Below are 18,779 nucleotides of genomic sequence, written 5' to 3'. Positions count from 1 at the left end.
AACAAAGTTGAGTCCTGCGACTCCACCACCCACATACAGGTCAGCAACGCTTGTCCACTACCTCCACCATGTTGCCTCCCATGTGGAACTCATGAAAGGACCGCTGTGGGTCCAGGCATCCCTCATCCCGTCCCTCATCCCTTCCCTCATCCCTTTCTCTTCCTTCCTGCCTGGGCGTGACCAGACCCAGACCGTTTGAGGATTCGTTCACGAAAGGCGAGCCACTCCAAGGGACAGAATCTAATTTTGCAAAGGCCCTGCAATCTTGTTTTTAAATATGATCTGAGGGCGAATCTTGACGGGCAGAACACAGGGGCTGGGGAACACAATATCCTTTTACCCTCCGGCGCGAGTATGCCAACAGCTGCTTTGTAACCACAGTGTCTGTGACAGGCGGACTGTATCAGGGCCACTTGATCCTCTGATCCTCAGTCAAACAGCAGCAATGGAGGGATGTGTAGTTTGATGCTTTGATTGAAAGCAAAAGTTGTTTCCTACTCTGTGATCACGAGTATTTAATCGCGTTTAATCTTTCAACCGTTCCTACCCTTTCTTGTCGGTACTCTTCACCCAATACCGTGTCTGCTATTACTGGTCGATGGCGAGTGTTTCGGTTTGGATACTCCAATATTCCATAATTACGTGAGATTTTTTCCTTTTTTTTATTACAAAACAAGCTACCGGAACATTGTTTAACAAAAGTATCAAGAAGAGATTAAGATAGCGAAAAAGCATTTGACTACAGGCATGTATTAAGCACTGCATTCGCCCATTTATTTGATTTTGATTAGTTTCTTTTCTTTCTGTGATGTGTAAAATGTTTCCATAACTATGTTTGTAAGTTTGTATGTTCCGGTGCCTGCGATCGACACCCTTCTTCGCTATTCTAGCAAAATGGTGGCACAATTATTAAAAAAAATACGCAGTTGGTTACAACCAAAATTTATTAAATAACATTTGTATTATGTTTTGTCCTGTTTTATTAGCTCCTTGCTGTAATATTGCATGTTGTTCGATGAGTTGACTGCTTAATACAATTCCTACTTTATTCGAAGTATTTTCTGTCACCGAAGTAGATATAAGGGTAGATTTGTTAACACATAGACCAAGCACATCGACAACAGGCGGACTTGGTACACCGGGTGAATGACCTTTGGAATTTAACTGTCTTGCAGCGTTCACAGAAAAGAGTATGGGTGTCACCATGGACCCTGACATACCCGTCTTTCTACCCCGCCCCAACAACGTGACTTTCCACAGAGGCGACACCGCGCTGCTGCCCTGCGCCATCGAGAACGTCGGCACGAAGACGGTAGGTGGTCCTGTCTCCTCCCTCGTCTCCTCCCTCGTCTCCTCCCCTCTTCTCCCCCTGTTTGCTCCTCTAGTCTCCTCCTGTCTCCTCCCCTCGTCTGCTCCTGTCTCCTCCCCTCGTCTCCTCCTGTCTTCCCCCTTCGTTTCCTCCTGTCTTCACGTCTATGCTCCTTTAAGTGTCGGTTGTCCTGCTCTTAGCCAAATTACATGACACCTCGCATCTCCTGTTCCTACATGGAGGTATCTGAACGTTATGGTCACATTTATGTATAAGAAGATTAACAAACCGCAAAGGTGAGTTAAAGTTGTAGATTCAGCTCTTACACTGAATCACAAATGTTTTACTGCAAACAACACCTGTGTGAATATTGTTACAATATAAAAATTTGTTGGTTAGAAAACAGGACGCAGATAGTAAGTGATTCACATGACAGATACATAATTAAACAAACTCATCAGTACAAGTTTGCGAGTAATCTTTAAGTGGCTGTTTTTCCCGATGTCCATAATTCATTAAATGAGAAAGAAATGAGGGAGTGGCAAGGAAGAAAGGGATAAAAGAAGAAAAAAACTGGCGTGACACACAAAGAAGAAAAATGTAAGAAAACGAAAAAGAAATTGTGCAAAGAGGGGCAGGCAAATCCTTGGAGGCGGTTTCAACAAAGACCTTCTCTCCCAACTGAAAGGAAACCTCTCATGTGAGGCGCGCGGGTGCATCGGCACAAGTCACTACTGCGCATGCGACAGAAACTTATTTCCGTTTCTTCTGACGTCCCGCAAATTGATTTTGTTCCTGAATTGTTTAAGAAGTTTTGCCCGACTTTCACGATAAGCTTCCGTGTCGCGTGTCCTGCGTATCTCAACAGGAAAAACACTTGCCGGACCTTCGTCACACGTGACCCGGGGAGCAGCGAGGGATGGCCGAGAGTTGTGAGGTCACGTGAAAAGGAAGTTTCGCATGCCACGATTGGCAGTTAATTATCCCGGGGTTACCCTCGCTCGGCCACGAGAGTGGAAAGCTAGCATGCTCGTGTCCTGACAGTCCAGAAGGCCTGTTGCCATAGGGAGCCACCCGGCCGGTCTGTCCAGCGCATTGGCAGTCGAGTAGAATCATCTTGTTAAAGGTGTAGTAGAGTGTAAGATGTTTGTTTAGTCACTGAGTTCTTCACATGGTACTTTTTCTTATGAGATGAATGATTACCTGTCCTTAATTCTTGAGATTCAGATCTTCAAATATCAGCAGGTCCAATAAGAGGTCAAATTTGTGATGTCAAGGTTGCCATGGATACTTGTATATAACATACAGGGTTCTCGCATAGACCAAAACCCTAACAATATAAATGTATTTGTCACAATCATGATGTCTGTTTTTTGTTAATTTCTGTCGGATGCGTTAAGATGAACAGAAAAACTGCAAAAAGTGTTATTGAAGATCCAAGATAAAAGTGACTGTGAACTTTGACCTTACGCGCCAAGGGAAAAGCGGTGATGATAAATTGAAGAAGACAGTATTAAACATTTAGACTTTTCTTTTAAATGACTTGACACATCAGACATTGTGAATGGCAGTTGCTTTATTGTCTGAACAGGCTGAGAACAGGAATTGGATTGCAACCTCGCCAGCATCTGCGACTGTTTCTGTGTAGCACCAACCACTTCCACCCCTACCCCACCCGCAGGGAGCGTTTTTTTCTGGCGATGTAATGAAATATTTCACCCCCTGGTCTTGTCTGGAGAGCTTCTAACCCGAGTGATGTATGCTGCCTCTGACCGTATGTCAGTGGAGGTGCTAGTCGTGCATTGCGTAAGCATGCTGTACAACGTACTGGTAATACACTGGTCACGTGACACTCCCATCAGCTGAGCACACTCCCCCTCCTCACCTCCCTCCTTTGTAGGGTGTGTATAATTGATTGCTTGCAGTCAGTGGGACGTTGCGCTGGGCCATACGGAACGAGATGGCAGGATCAGGGAAACATCAAATTCATGGGGATGGGTTGATTAATTTATACATCCTCGCCGCTTTCTACTTCTTTCTTTTGCTATTCCCGTTCTTTCTCGCTCTCGCGTTGCCTTCTACTAAAAGGGTCTGGTGGTGCAACGGTTTGTGCCTGTCACAGATACAGGAACAAATAGTTGCCCTGGGGTTCAGGTCTCGTCTCAGGCTATTCTTTCTCTGCATGTGACATCTGATGATAACGATGTTGTCATTGATTACATTATGTGTGTGATCATGTTGTCTGTCTGCATGTGTAAACACTATACATTTATTAAAGTATTCCATCAACGTTCTTTTAGATGCTTCAAAATGTAACTTCAGGAAAGATATCACCACCACAGAGCTATATTATGAATCCTTGTCTAGATACTTAATATGTTCTTAGCATGGACCTGTCTGCGAGTCAAAACGAGGCTGTACGGAAACCTGCATAATAAGGGTATTTTTTTCTCCAGTTTTCAAGAATTTCTTTTGACTTTTTAACTTTTAACTTTAGTCTGCCTGTTTTCCTTCGTTTTCTCTCTCACTCTTTGTCTGCCTTTTCGACCGTCTAGACGGGGAGATAATCGAGTTCCCCACCCCACACCCCTAATAGGAGGGTCCAACCCACAAGGTTCACGCTCACCACAAAGCTGAAGAGGAAGCCAACTGGTCAGCACTGACAGGACGAGTGGTAAGTGCAGAAGTAGATGTCCATGCGTGACATAAAGTCAGCTGTCGGGTGGTGTAAGGCTGGAACTGATGACGAGGTGTAGTTTGGGCCACGTGTTGCCTGCAGCTACAGCCACACTCCTCTTCCTTTGACAGCCGGCCGCCGACCTTGTTTCCTCGGTGTTCGGAGATCGATTCCGACTAAGTCCTGCATCGGGCCGACGCCTGGCTTGTGGTGTTTTCCATCTGTGCAATTTACAAAATGGACCGCGTCCAACGGAATGCAAATCGTCAGATTAAGAAACCTCGTGCAAGCGAGCAGAAATTCAGCTCTCGGCATGAATCAAGCCGGATACAACCCAAGGGGTACTTCATCCGTTCCAATTATGGACTTTTTTTCCTCTTTTTCAATTCTCCACCCGTTAGAGGCTGCAATACCCAGATAATTGGAAACCTGAGAAAATTTGTCTGGAGAGTGGGGTGAAAAAAGGGAAAACTTTGTGCTGACATTACTCGTTGTGTCCCTGAAAGGCAAAGGGTTCAGGTTCGCTTCCCAGGCGCGATTGGAATATAGGACTGCTTTTGTTAAGAAGCTGTGCAGTCGTTACCTGCTGTGCAATCGGCCCTGGCAGGCAAATATTTCGTATTCACTTCCCAGTCCTGATTGTGAATGGAGGGAACGAAATTTTCAGACTACTGGCTGAGGGTTTCCCAAGTCGATCTCCATTTCCATTGACTGTTATTGCTTTCTTCTTTACAACTATAGTTTCTTTTGCCGCGCGTGAATTCCATTTCCCCATGATAGTAAGTAAGCGCGGTGCGCAGGCCTCTCTTGATATAAGCTTAGGAATGTAATAGAAGAATGAACAAAATAAGTGAATGAAGACAGCGTATGAGAAGATAACTGAAGTGCAGCATCGTGTGCTCATGGATGACAGCGTTTCAGCTTACATGGCCTGTGCTTGTCAAACAAAATTTGCTTTTCTTTCAATTTAAGGCATGTCCTGCAAAATTGTACAACCTGCCATAGTCTTTATACAGTTTTTTTTTTTATCTAAGGCCTGTGATTTTCACTAAAGTTCTACACCGTGCCACCATCTCAAAGTCCAACCACAGTAGACGACGACTTGGTCAAGAGAGTCTCAACAGAATGCAATTGATAACATTTTTTTTCGAGTTTCACCCACATCTCATCCTCTTGATGCAAAGTTCATTCCTTTTTATTTCCTTTCTTTTCCTTAGTGCGACAAATTGGTGATTGTTCACCAGGGACAATAATCCAGACCTATTTCGGATTAAAAAAAAAAAAGAAGCAAAACAAACAATCAAGAAAACAACGAACCAGCCATCCAGCTAACCAGTTAATCAACGACAAACACAGTTACTATCAATGAGCTTAGTGCAATGGAAACACTACACCTGCCACCCTGCTTTAAGGGAAAAGATCTCACGTCCTGAAAAAAGCTTTAAATGCCGCTACAGGGTCATACCCGTCATCGTTATTAACTTAGAGAAACAAAAAATGTTTAAAAGTAGGTGTTAAGTCTGAATAAAATGGAAATATTTTGGAGGATGTATGGGGCAATATTAAAGAAGACTAGCAGTTACCAAAAAGACATTTCTTTTCTAAAATCGTCCTCTTGGGTCTCAATATCAAAATGAGGACAGAACGGAGATGTCAATCTTTGTTACTGCGGAGTGTTTTCCTATTTTTTCACATGTCTGCGTACATTTTCACATTATAGATTCTAAATTCTATTCGAGTAAACATACTGCTCAATCTGGCCTGAATTTGAACACACTGTACTCACTGTACACCTTCAAGTGTCGGTGGTTACCTGTCCAAATACCTTTGTGCATACCTGGTGTCTATGATATAACTTGACATACAAACACATGTGGAGGACGTTTAGCAGGTTGCAGGACAGCAACACATGTGCTCTGTTCACATCTGATGTGAGTGCAGTGTTAATGTGTTCAGGTCCTACAGGAAATGAACGACGTCTTTAGTCGCGTGGGGAGAACAATTTCCGGCGAGTCTCGAATCGCTTCGCTTGGAGACAAATGTCTTCATCCGCTGGCCACACTCCAGCCATCCAAACGGCAGCCAAATGAGTGTCCGCAGAACTTTCGGCAAGAAGAAAATGTGTATCTTGATAACATCGCCATGCCCTCTGTAGGACCCTGGTCGTGGTTAGTGTACAAGACGGAGGACAAAGATGTGTCAAGTCCACTTAAGATAAGGAAGTTGTTGAACAAGTAGATATAACTTTAGATAAGGAACTTATATAGCACTCTCGTTAATAGTCTCAGAAGGCTGATCATTGGTTATACCTTCTAAGAAAGTTTAAGTGCGGAAACAATGTACAGAGCATCGGGAGAGAAGGCTGCAGCATGTAACAACAGTTTGGTGTGGGAACTTACTATAAGGCTACCAGCGGCAACATCACAGACATTAAGTCAAGCTCTTAAGAGCAGTTAAATTACTTATTAACATTACACTTAGTAACAGTAGTCTGTGTTCTTCGCCGGCAGTCACGAGAGTACGTGCCGTCTTCTTTCTTTCCTACTTTCTCTCTTTCTTACTTCGTTCCTTTCTTCATGGTCTTGCAGCTAAAGGGTTCTTTTTTCAATGTCGTCTTCCAGCTTCATCTTCCCTCCTTCATTTTAAATCATTGCTGTTTTCCTGTATCCAGAATCTAGTACAAATGTAAAGAGAGACGTGGAAAAAAGAATGAAGAGAAGTTTATTTTCGTACAGTGGGCTTGTTCCCTGCTCGTCCCGTTCCACGTCTCCAGAGAGAATCGGAAGTCAGTAGTCTGCGGGCATGCGCATTACCTGTATTAAAATAGCCAGTGGCGAATATTTCATTTGCATGGCAAACCCAGCGCACGCCACAAAGCCGAGACTTGCACAATATGAGGTCGAACCCAGGGTGGCTCTTACGACCACCGCAGGGTGAAAAGGATAAATGAGGGGACAGGGTTAATTAGTTCATTAGGTTACAGATCTGGTGCATTGGGCATGCGCGAGACGCAATGTGCGGCTAAAACGCAAGTAGATTGGACAGGAAGGATGTCAGACAGACAGAAGCAGATGTTGGTGAGTTGGAGAATGAGTCGGTGTGTGTGTGCACGCACGAGGGCGCCTTTGTCGTTTGCATCCGCTCTCTCCATCCTTCCTCTCCTTGGATTGGGATGGTATGAATCTGTGGAATGACATCCTGAACTTCTTACAAATTTTTGTTGAAAAGGTCATAGTTCAACTTCAGATTGGCAGGCGCAGAAATAAAAAAGACAGAGAGAGAGGTGTATTGTCTGTAAGTATGCGTGTTCGTTTGTATACGCTAGAATAACTGCCGACGGTTCCCTATGCCCGGAGACACTGGTGACAGATTTGCTGGGGAAAAAAATGCGTTTCAATTTGGCTCGGAAACTTTTCGGAATGAAGATCAAATTATTCAGAACACTGCGCACATTTACAGAACCTCCAAGCCGCAGTTTCTTTCGCAATACATCACTGCCGTCTACAACTCCTGCAGCAGCCGTACAGCACCACGCCAGGCTCCGGCGTGAGACGAGCAGCTGTTTATGGGGCTTACTCGGGGTGTAAACACGGCACGGCGCGAGACCGCACCCCCAGCCGCACGAGACGTAAAACAGAGAGTGGACAAGTTTAAGGCAGGGGGCTCACCCTCCGGCCGCCTACTGACTGGCAGACTGGACAGCGATTCATCAGCAGCCGGGATGGCGAGCTGCCCTTATTTCGTCTCGCGCCCTCGCGGGACTCTCGTGCGAGTCAGCGGCTCCCCCCCGTGGTGCTGGCGGACAAATATCAACGGTTGCACACCTCGCACGCCGCCTGGTAGTCACTAATTAATACGGCCTTCCCCCCAGTCTCTGACAAAACCATTTTCGTGGTTAGGGTTTGTGGACGTTGCGTGACGTTGTGTCAACAGAAACCCTCCCAACCAGGAACTTGCATTGCGAATGGACGGCTTACACTGGTCACGTGATCGAACAGACCCGCGCGTGAGACCAGCTATACGTCCGTTTTAGTTTGCACGTGCACGATGGTTGATCTGTCCAATTTTCGATTGAACTTTAGCTGTAAATGCGCGTATTGTCTGTTGTTGTGTTTGTGAGATGTAGACTTGCTTGTGTATTTACGGGCATTGTCAAGTCCGTGCTAGAACCACTACGTGATTATCACTCATGCATTCGACAAAACACGGATGGAGACGATTTTTTGCTTTCTAGCTGATCATTTCTTGTCGCCAAAGCTGCAGATCCATAAATATCAGGTACATACACAGCCTCTTCTGTGGTTAGTGAGTTTGACTTCCCACTAAAAGGTAGTGGGTTCGAAACCCTGCTAGGGTCCGAATAAGGGAAACCTCCCTAAATCCAGCGAAGACAATATTTATTTACACGCAATAAACATGTATAATGAGTTGTGTGTGAAATGGTTCTCACTTACTTCGCATCCCCAAGTCTATCTCATTTCGTTTGAGCTTTGTTTCAGTACTTTTAGGTTCTTTTGGCTCACAACACTTGTTTGTTTTTAAAGACTAGAAACACTAGAGCACAAATGCTGTAAGAGTTTGAAGAAAACAGCCGCGTTTTGAACCAAAGCTAACAATGAACAGGGGCTCAGCAAAAAGTGCTCCTTGTGTAGACCTTTGTTTTCTCTGTGTAATAAAGAAGAAAACTGTCTTCAGAGCGAGAGCGACAGAGTAAACCTTTGTACAACCATGACAGCTAACCACGTAGTAGACTACGTTGTCATTATTACATCATTCTTATTGCAATACTTGAACTACGTCCAGCCTAAGCTGATGTTGAGGAGATCAGTCGACCAGACGATTGGGAGGTCGATCACGAAATGATTGATCTGAATGATTTTTACAGACAATGAGAGGTTACCCAAGAATAAGCTCTTTCCTTTACTTGTCTATGTAAAGATTTTATAAAGGGAAGTCATTACGAGCATAGGTTTATCTTAAACGAAGAGAAGATGTAGAACTTCATGCAGAATGATTTCAGGAAAGAAAGTTTCAAAGGAACCACAGGTGAAGTGAAAGCTACTAAAAAAGACACAATAAAAAAATAAAGATGAGCTTTCATTTCTAAACTGAGAGGAGGCACTTTTTTCCCCAATTATCTTGGAATTGTGACCACTTCATTTGTCCTGAAGTTTTCCCGCTCTCCAAAAATTTGTTTTTCTCCATCTCATCTCCCAGTATTAAGAGTCAAGAGTCGAACAGACTCGCGAGAAAAGTTCTTGTTCACCGAGTCAAGTGCTGGATGTCCTGGAGTGTGGAGATGACATGGTACTCGGAGGACAGGGACGAATAACAAGCCAGCAGACAGAGAAATAAATGGACACTCGACTCGCCTTTATGTCTCACTGCGTACGACCATCCAAGCAGATTAGCGAGCACGCAGACAACTCCATAAAGCTCGAAACTTTGCTGCTTATTGCTGTTTTCCCCCCAGGAGTTTGCTGGGGAAGACATCTTGGGGTCACAAATGTCAGTGATGGCGGACTACTTTGGATACCAGATCAAAAATCAATGAGAGACAACTTGTGGGCATTGGAAACAAAGACAGTAACTGTGTACGATTATTTATTTTCTTCTGTCACAAATGCTGCTATGTGTGAGAAATAGAAGTAGTCATATGAAGGATTTCTCTCTGTTGCTCAATGGGGAAAACAATCCAAAGTTTCTCTGTCCCAAGTGTAGAGATGTGGTTTGTCAAACAGAGTATGTGATACGGATCCATATTGCAGAGGGTCCACGATTCATTTCTCATCAGAAATAAACCCTAAACTAAACAGGGTGATGTGTTCGAGTCTCCGGCAGCCCGAAGCCTTGTTGTTACGGGGACAAGAGTGCAAGGCCTTGGAAACATTGCATCAGAGGTCATCCGGGCGATGGTGCGGATGTCGGCAGCCTCCATGTGAAAATTCTAGAAGCCACTGCGAACTGTTATCTTTTTTTAATTCAGTCTTGCTACCTTGAGAAGGCAGTGCATGCCGGACTTTGTCAGCGTATGCGAATCATAAATACAAAAATGTCTTTCTCAGAGAACTGTTCAGTTTTTACTGTGGACAATGCACAAATACAGAAATCTCTTCCATCGAGAAGTGGTTGAAACTGAGTTTGGCTGCTGTATGGTGTGTAAGGTTTTTGTATCCCCATTTCTCCGATTTCTATCATTGTAGAGAATACGACTGTCATTTATATTTTACTTGTAATCTTCCGTATTAAAATAAATCAGTCGCTATATGTGGTCAAATATATTCGTTAAAATATAACAAATGATAACACACTTTAAAAAAGGAAAAAAAAAAGAATAATATTCCAAAGTGAATATATTTAAACGATCAAAGACAGACTTGTAGACCGTCCTTTTCTCCAAGAAATTCATGTGATAACGTCCTGTGCAAGAGGAACTCCTCCCTAGTGACTTCTTTAAAGGCCGCTACAGCACGTGAGTGTGTGAACACCCGTCAGTGTGTGAATGCACGCCTGCGTGTGTGTGTGTGTGGTGCGTGGGTGTTTGTATGTGTATATGTGTGCGCGCATGTGATCGCTGTTCTGCTGAAATCCAAGTCCAGGGGATTTTTCAGGGGTTGAGAAGTCCCTTCCGAGCGACTGCCACGTCCATTAGCGTCAGTGCATGCATGAGCGAGGCGGTGCGTGTGAACGCTCACACCCTCCCCCACAACGACCGTCCTGCGCCCCCCCAGGATGGCTTTCAAGACGCCAACCGACCGGCAAGGGCCTTGCCTGCATGTCGGGTACTTTGCATCCCTGAAGCCTGCTGGGCGGCAAGGCTCTGAAAAACAATTTCACCAGCTCACACTTCTCAAAAAAAGAAAGAAAAAATCAGCTTTTCCCCTCCTTCCGGATGATAGCAGTTTTGTGACACCGCTAGCTGTCGTGCCTGAAAACGAAACCGCCAAAATACCACTTACTGAAAAAAAAAGATCGCCGGCTGATGACGTCACCACAAAAGCAAGATGGCCGGAACTGACCTCAGTCTGAAGTCAGGGACGTTCCGCCATATCGCTAGTGTTTTCGTTGACATGTTTTATTTCCCCTGAAGACCGTACAATGCAGCTATTGTCTGTTGTATTATATATTACATCTCCCGCCCATTCGACGCTCCTGTTATATCTCAAGCCATTTAAATATTTGATACTTCCGTTATGCACGCCCATATCCACAACAACGAATTAGTCTATATACATCAAATTTCAAAAACACGTTTGAAATTGACAGAATAAATAAAGTTGAAAGATAATGTGGTATTTACAACCAGGATACGATAAACCAAGGGTAACCAGCCTCAGTGAACGATCTTTTACAAGCGGATGTTGCTGTCTCTCGCGCCGTTGCAGAGGCTGGATCACGTGTCCTTTCTGTTTACAGCCCTCCATTAGACGCTCGTTTTCTGCCTCTTAGCACCGGCTATATAACCGTCTGTGAGCGATTCAAGTACCTTCCTGCTTCCAGTTTGGACGATAACCCTGTCATCTGACAACCCCATTAAGTACATTACCTACATAGACCATGTACTAGTACACTCACAACTGCCGGACCGTTGCCATTAAAGCCCACTGACTTGAAACTATTTTTATTTAAATGATTGGGTCTGGTTCTCAGAAACTGAATGCAGACTTACCTTCCTCCTTGGAGGATTACTGGTTCGATATCCGTGTGGAACAGCGTTCTTCTGCCATTTGACGAAGTTGTTCAATGGAGGCCACAGGCCCCTTAGAGCAGGGAAATGCAGTGAAGGAAGGGCATAGTCCTCACAAAGAGCTAGCCCCTAGACAAGTACAATCTATAACACTTAACTTTCTCAAAGGAAGGCGACGATCTTGACCGTGACCTTTTTTCTCTACCTGTGCAACATGAGTCAAGTTTAACAGTTTAATCGGAAACAAACTGTAAGCCATTCCTACCTTAAACAACATTCAAACATAGTTTAAGAATTTTTTTTCAAACTCTTCATGAACAGTTTTTTTGCGTTTTTTTAACTTATGTTTTATTAAAGTCTTCGATTTCCAATTTGTCAGTAGTGGACTGAGGTCATCAATAAACAATAACTCCTGGTAGTCCTCTTGACGACCTGTACCGGGGACCCAGAATAACCGTCAACTAGTACCAGTTGAGAAATACATAAATAAGAGAATGAAAGAAGAAAGCAAGGAAGAACGAAAAGAATGTTGTTACTGGCATTTATTTTTGATGTTTTATTTTGTTTTAATTGGCATTGTCGTGATGGCGCTTCTCTGCTTTGACTTCCAGTAAGAAAGCCATCAGATCTGATGGACAAAAGCACTATGCCACAGGTCATACTGACGAACTAACTGCCCCTCACGGTCCATGAAAAAGTCAAGTTTGGTTTACTATGTCAGTAAGGTGTTGTACCACCTCATTCTCATACTCATCAACAGTATTATTCCTCCCTTTTCTAGCAACCGAGTTAAGCATTTCCCGTTCTTCCAGACTTGTTTAAGTTGTCAAAGAAATGCGCACTTGTCAGTCGTGTGAATGCTTTCGCTGAATTCTTCAAAAGTTTTGGCATCTGAAAACACGATAAAAATTGAATAGTGCTGTGCCAGGCTAAAAAAATCCGTTCTCGAAGGAGAATTAAAACGCAACAATAAAATTAATACTTTCACCGCCCTAGACTGAGAAATGAACTCCAGATCACGACATGAAATAGCCGGAGGCTTTGCAGCTTCCGGAAAGGAAAGAAGTAAAGGATAAGCGAAAGAAAAAAAAAACCAAGAAGCAGATGGCTCAGAAAAGGAAGGCAGGCAGGTCAAATGTCACCTTTTTCTGGTCAGAACAATTTCAGCGAACACTGGGTATCTTTGTTTCAATTCCACTTTAACTTTTCTATATTTTGTTTACAGATATTTTTTTCATGTTAACAAACGGGATCTTCAAGTTGAGATGTAATCGTTGGTAACCTGTTGCACTCGATGGGTACATAGGTCTCCTCTGTTTGCCCATAGTTCTTCTCACATGTTCTACTAGCTTTGGTGTGGTTGAGGATGGCGCTGGGATGCCGGTGCTTTGTTTCTTTGCTTCTAATGCCTCGTCGACCAAATTTTCTTTTTTTTTTTTCTTTCGTCTCACATCTTTCAGATCAACGCCTTTACGCAATATCCGTAACTTTCCTCCCTTGCTTGATCGCTCTTGTCCTCTTCCTCTTACCCTCCCACCAGGCGTACACACCCGTGTAGCATTTAAAAAATAGATTTTAAAAAATTGAACGCCTTTTAGAATGTCGATATTCCCAGAAACCCAAGAAAATAAAAATACAGTGAAATAAAATAAAATAAATGAGGTGCCTTCTCGTGACCGACCCCAAACAAGAAAATGCTTCTTGTTGCTGAACTATCCGCCTTTTAAGCATCGCCCTCTCTCTCTCCTTCACGCTGTGTGTTATCTCGGCTTGACTGTCAGTTTGGGGAGAAAATGAAAAGCGGAGAGAGGAGTGAACACTCACTGAACACATCCCCCACCGTCCCCTGCAGGGATACCTTCTTGATCAACCTGTCCGTCACATCACACGCTCCTTATGCAATCACAAAACCTCGGAGGAGCGAAGCGTTAAAGAGGCTGAAGGAAAAAGGAGACCCCCTACTCAAAAACAAACAAACAAAAATAAAAACCCAAACCAAACAAAATACAAACAAAACAAAAAAATTGCAAATTTGCCAAGAATAAAAATAAAGACTTATGTCAAAAGCCCATCAGTGCTACAAACATTTTTTCATGCCGTAGGAAAGTATTTTTTTAAAAATCCAAATAATAGAATGTCGCACTTCACAATACAAACAAATATACCACACACACACACAGACATCTGGGTTAACTCAAGCTAGACTCCTTTCGCAAAAGGCAACGACAAAGCAAGACTGTTAAAAACAAGGCAAGATTAATTTTTCTCCCTGACATTTCAATCTCACGAGGAGAAGAGTTGCGAGACTGGTGTGCACTGGATAACTCACCCATCGCCATGTTGCCGCGACTTATCAGTTCACTGGTCTCGACAAACGCGGCCTGGCGTTTCATATCCGAGAGGCTGACGAGCATCTGTCAGTTGAGTCCGACTGCAGGCGTGAGTGCTCGCCTCTACTATCTTCTCTCTCTCGGCCCACGTGACCTTTTCCTTGTCATCCTATTATTGAGACAAAATCCTGCAAACCGCCGGTGGGCAAAGAGGCGTAAACAAACTTGACATCTCGGGAAGCGACCAGCAGCAGTTGACATTAAGGCGAATTAACTTCTCGACTCCATGCATTGGGGTTCAAAGCCTGGGGTCAGCGACTGGTCCTTGTTTCAGCCCTAAACTGTGAAATATGAATGTTGGTTGGAGGGACCGGAACTGTTGTCAGGCAGCCCTGAATTAAAATTTACGATGCTCTCTCTCAGATATATATAGGTGTGTACAGATCACACTGTTCTGTACACACCTATATACACCTTGTGTAGGTGTTGTCTATGCCTGTGTATTTATATCCAAATATTTATATTTACACACACACGTCATCTCAGCTAATTATTTTTAGTCAGTGAACCTAATATTTTCTTGTTTTCTATTTCCGATACATTTATTAATGCAGTGGGATTTTAGGGCTATTGCCTCTGTCAGATTAAGAACATACTTTACAGACGGACTGCGGACATTTTAACGCTTGACTAAAGTCTGAGGGAGGGAGCGGAGAGAGAGATGACAGCAAACTCTGTATCACCAGGACTTCATCTGCACTCGGACTCTTACTCGATTGAAAACACACTTTAAAACCCCAGCTGCTTTATTTATTTCGATAACTCTAAAAACCAGTTGAGTCATAAATCTTAAAGTTTGGACAGATGACATCACTAACTGTAATATTGAAATGCCCGGAGACGTAGGGTGGAGACGACAAACACCTCAGGGTGTGTGAGTACATGAAATGTAGTCCTTCGCCACATGGACAGAGTTGTTTGTCCCCTTTCCCCTGCAATATTGTGCTTGAGGGAATTAGGTAATGCAAACGCAGTTAGGTAAATTAAAAAAAAGAGGAATCGAGAGAGGGTTTATTTATTTGTGGGGCTGTGGGTTCCACCGAAGACCATCAGTTGTTGGCGTGATGGACGTGGTGTGTGTGACTAGTGTTATCATTCTGTTGTGACCCGCCCACCTCACGGGAGGACTTTCCGGACCACTGGGCGGAAAGAGATGGAGGTAGGACATGTGTCACGTGTTAAGCTTCGGGGACTGGAATGGGGAGGAGACCATGTGATGGAACTAATCTCTTACAATCAGGCTTAACGTCTGCTCTGTCGCTCCACACGCTACAGCAGCACTCCTCCCTCGTGTCCCACTGTTCACACTGTATGAAACCCAAGGAGGGAGTTGATGTGGGGGGAAGTGATGTGGGGGAATTGGCGCGGAGGGTGGTCTAAAAATAGACTGTCGTCGGCGTTGTCGGTGCATTTGGACTCCATTGTCAACGGGGCGTTTTTGAGCACGTGACCCTTAGTTCATGTAAAAACACAGCGGTCATTATCAACCTTTTGTCTCCTGTCCTTTAAACAATTTTTTTAAAAATTATTGATACGCGTGACTACGTGTCTCTCTGAGTCAGGTCTTATTGAGTGTTTCACTCTATACACTGTTTATTTACCAAAACATAAGTTTACATATCTGAATTTATTCTACAACTGAAGTATGTCCGTTCATTGAGCAGATTTGAACACACTCACACGTATACACATACATTCATAATCAACATCCACGTGTCAATATTAGGACACAGTCAGACATATCAAGGAGTGCTCCGTTGTGGCGAGAGAAGAGTGTGTAGGAATGGACACTTCTGGCACAGAGTGTGAGCTCAGCTCACTCCAGAGCTCATCGGGGTGAGCGTTGTTAATCTTGCGAGACGGGCAGAGACAGAGAGCCGGCCAACAGGCGGCCGCCAGGGTCGCACAGCGTGTCATCAGTAATTGACAAGTCCTAATTAGGTTCAGTCCACCTGAACCAGTCACGCCACCACGTCCTCGTCGTTAGTCACGTGACCACGCAACCTAAAGCTGCGCGGGTTCGACTTTAGTAACGTCGCTGTTCACTTTTCAGAGCTTTTGTTTTGTTAGAGGTTTTTTGTTGCTTTTTTGCACGAAACACAACTGATCAAACTGAAAGGTGAGAGTGAATATGCAAATGTATGCAGCAGCGTCATCTAGTGCCAATATGTTGACATTTTTATTGTTTTGTCTACTAACCCGACCCCTCACACTTCATACAAATGTGATTGTGTGCAGATTGTGCTCTCGGTTGAGATTATTGTACTTTAACTTTGCTTGTTGTTGTTGGTTCACTCTGCTAATCTGTACCGGCCTTTCTATAAATACTTCATCTCGATTTTGGAAACTATCGACTTTCTTAATCTGTTTATCCACTTACCTATCTGTGTTATCACCCAGTCTTAAAGATTCTTCATCATCTAAGGCGAATCGAGATATTCAGAATATATATAACACATTCCTGTCTATCTTTATTTGCAATCTCTCTCCACACACACCGATCGGCTTGTAATAGTTAATACATAAAAACTAATTTTGTTCAGTCGCTTGTTTCTTCTTCTAGCCTTTAAAGCCCATCTGTGTAATCAAGTAATAAAAATAAACTAATATAAACATGGGACAAACTTTTGAGGGGCTTTTTCTCCCCCTCTTGTTCATTCTTACCTAAATCACATATACATATTACACTCACTCATATCCAACCAGTCATTACACTTTTGATTTACTTTAGCTTCCATGTTAGTGACGTCATAAACATGGCTACAGAGTTCATTCCCACGGCACCCAGCATTTAGCCTCCGCTTTAGGCAAAGTGGACAACTGGGTGGACTAACACATCGCGGTCTTAATGTGGTCAGCTGAGGGTAGAAGGAGCGAGTACACCGTCTGGGCAGCAAACAGACCAATTACACCCTCCAGCCCTAGCGCCAGAACAAGGCTCGACGTGCGGCCTCAGCAAACACATCTCAGGACCGAGCTGAGGGCTGAGAGTCTGAATGGCGTGGGAGAGCGAGGCGAGGACGTCACGGCGCGCCACCAATCGGAGGCGGAAGTCACGCAAGTCGCGAGACGTGGAGTGAGACGGCCACGTCCTTGACATTTTTCTCGAAGGTGAACAACCTTGCGTTTTACCAGGAGTTACTTTTTCGAAACCGAGAAAAAAACCGCTGTGTGTGAAAATAAAAACAAAAAACAAAACGAAAAATAGAAAGAAACAATAAAATAAAACTAAAAAAAAAAAAAACCCCGAAGAAAAAAACAAGGTAAGAACCAAAAATAAAAGAAGGAAAGAGAAGAAAAGATTTTTTTATGAAAACGAAAATGCATTTTGAGTAAAAACTACCTATAAATGGACAGGCAAGCTGGAAGACAAAAAAGTTTTAAAAGGGGAGAAGAGATATAAAAAAGAAGATAAAGTTAATAAAGAAGATAAAATAAGAGGCAGACAACGAACTAGGACATCTTTGTAGAGAATGGTGAGTTCACCATTCACAATAAAAAAGGTTGTTTTAAAACTCTATTATCAACTTTATCACTTGACACAGGAAATGAGAAACTGTGTGAGGGACATAAAAAAGTTTCAACTCAGTGACCCCACCTAGTCACTGTTCAAACTTTTTCTGTTAACTATGTCTTGAATAATTGAAAGTTGACTGAAAGTTTGTGCACTTAATGAATTTCGTTAGGTTTTCTTGACAGGTGAGAAGGGAGGATAGTAAAGTGGGAAAGGTCTGAACAGGCAATCAGTGCACAAAAGTTACAGCAGAAAGCATTCCAGGTGGCTGGTCTTGGAATCGATCCGTGAACATTTATTTACAGACACATACTCCTTCAGTCGGTTTTATCAGTTATTCGTGAAAAGTCTGGTTTTTTTTTTTCTTCCTTTCTTCGCTGGTTCCGAAGTTTGTCTGCTTCATAATAGGAATAGTGTGAACAGTATTGTTCATACTTATTTTAAGGTCATAGGTTTCAGCAGATAAATTTTGCTTTCTTTGGATTTTGTGTGTGTGTGTGTATGTGTTCAGCAAATTGTCAGAAATCTTTCAGCATTTTATCCATGCTTGAGAATGTCCTGTGAGGAATAATATACAGGAGAGTTTAAACGACACGATGATAGTAATGTACATTGCAAAGGCACTGGAATGGGAACCCCCATCTTCCATACCAACAGTGGCCATACATTAATCTCCTCCTCTCGTCTGGAAGCTTAGTCTCCGGATTTTAGGCGTTTTCCGTCGTGGAGTACATCCACTTGGTGGACAGTTCATGGTTCGACAGTCCCGCCCTGATGGCCTGTGGTCAAATGGATTAATTAAAGCTTATGAAAAGCTAGCAATGGCGCTTGATTGCTATAACGGGGTGAGTGCAAGGCACTGACAAGTTTCTGTTGACTTCTTGCGGGTTCCCTGAGTGTTCATTATCAGAGGAACGACAGAAGTCTGGAGCAGGCTGAAAGCCAAGACGAGGGAATGAGACGTGTTCATCAGCAGCACCCAGCATTAAACCAACGTCTAACAAATCTTTCTGGCTAATGTGGTAGATGCGTGGTTTGGCCACTACATTTTCTCGTCTGACCACCTCCAGCAAGGAGGTTTGCCAGCCAGGCCAGCTGGGTCAAACTCAGGGTCACGGTATCCCAGCACCGACTGACAACATCATTTAAAGGTCATTAACGCAAACGAGTTCGTGATGACAGTGCACTACGAGTGTTCAGTA

At 43.6% G+C, this 18,779-nt stretch overlaps 1 protein-coding gene across 1 annotated transcript in view; it reads left to right on the top strand.

The window, feature by feature from the left end:
* The window catches only part of LOC112554073 (lachesin-like), a 105,735-nt gene that overhangs the window by 69,533 nt on the left and 17,423 nt on the right, over positions 1-18,779 (top strand). The window contains exon 2 of the mRNA XM_025221664.1: positions 1,176-1,312. Coding sequence (XP_025077449.1) covers positions 1,176-1,312 — 137 coding nt within the window. The remainder of the gene's footprint in view (positions 1-1,175; positions 1,313-18,779) is intronic.

The sequence above is a fragment of the Pomacea canaliculata genome, linkage group LG13 (genome assembly GCF_003073045.1).
Source record: "Pomacea canaliculata isolate SZHN2017 linkage group LG13, ASM307304v1, whole genome shotgun sequence".
NCBI lineage: Eukaryota > Metazoa > Mollusca > Gastropoda > Architaenioglossa > Ampullariidae > Pomacea > Pomacea canaliculata.
The sequence above is the reverse complement of the archived record's forward strand: the minus strand, read 5'-3'. Positions and strand labels throughout refer to the sequence as shown.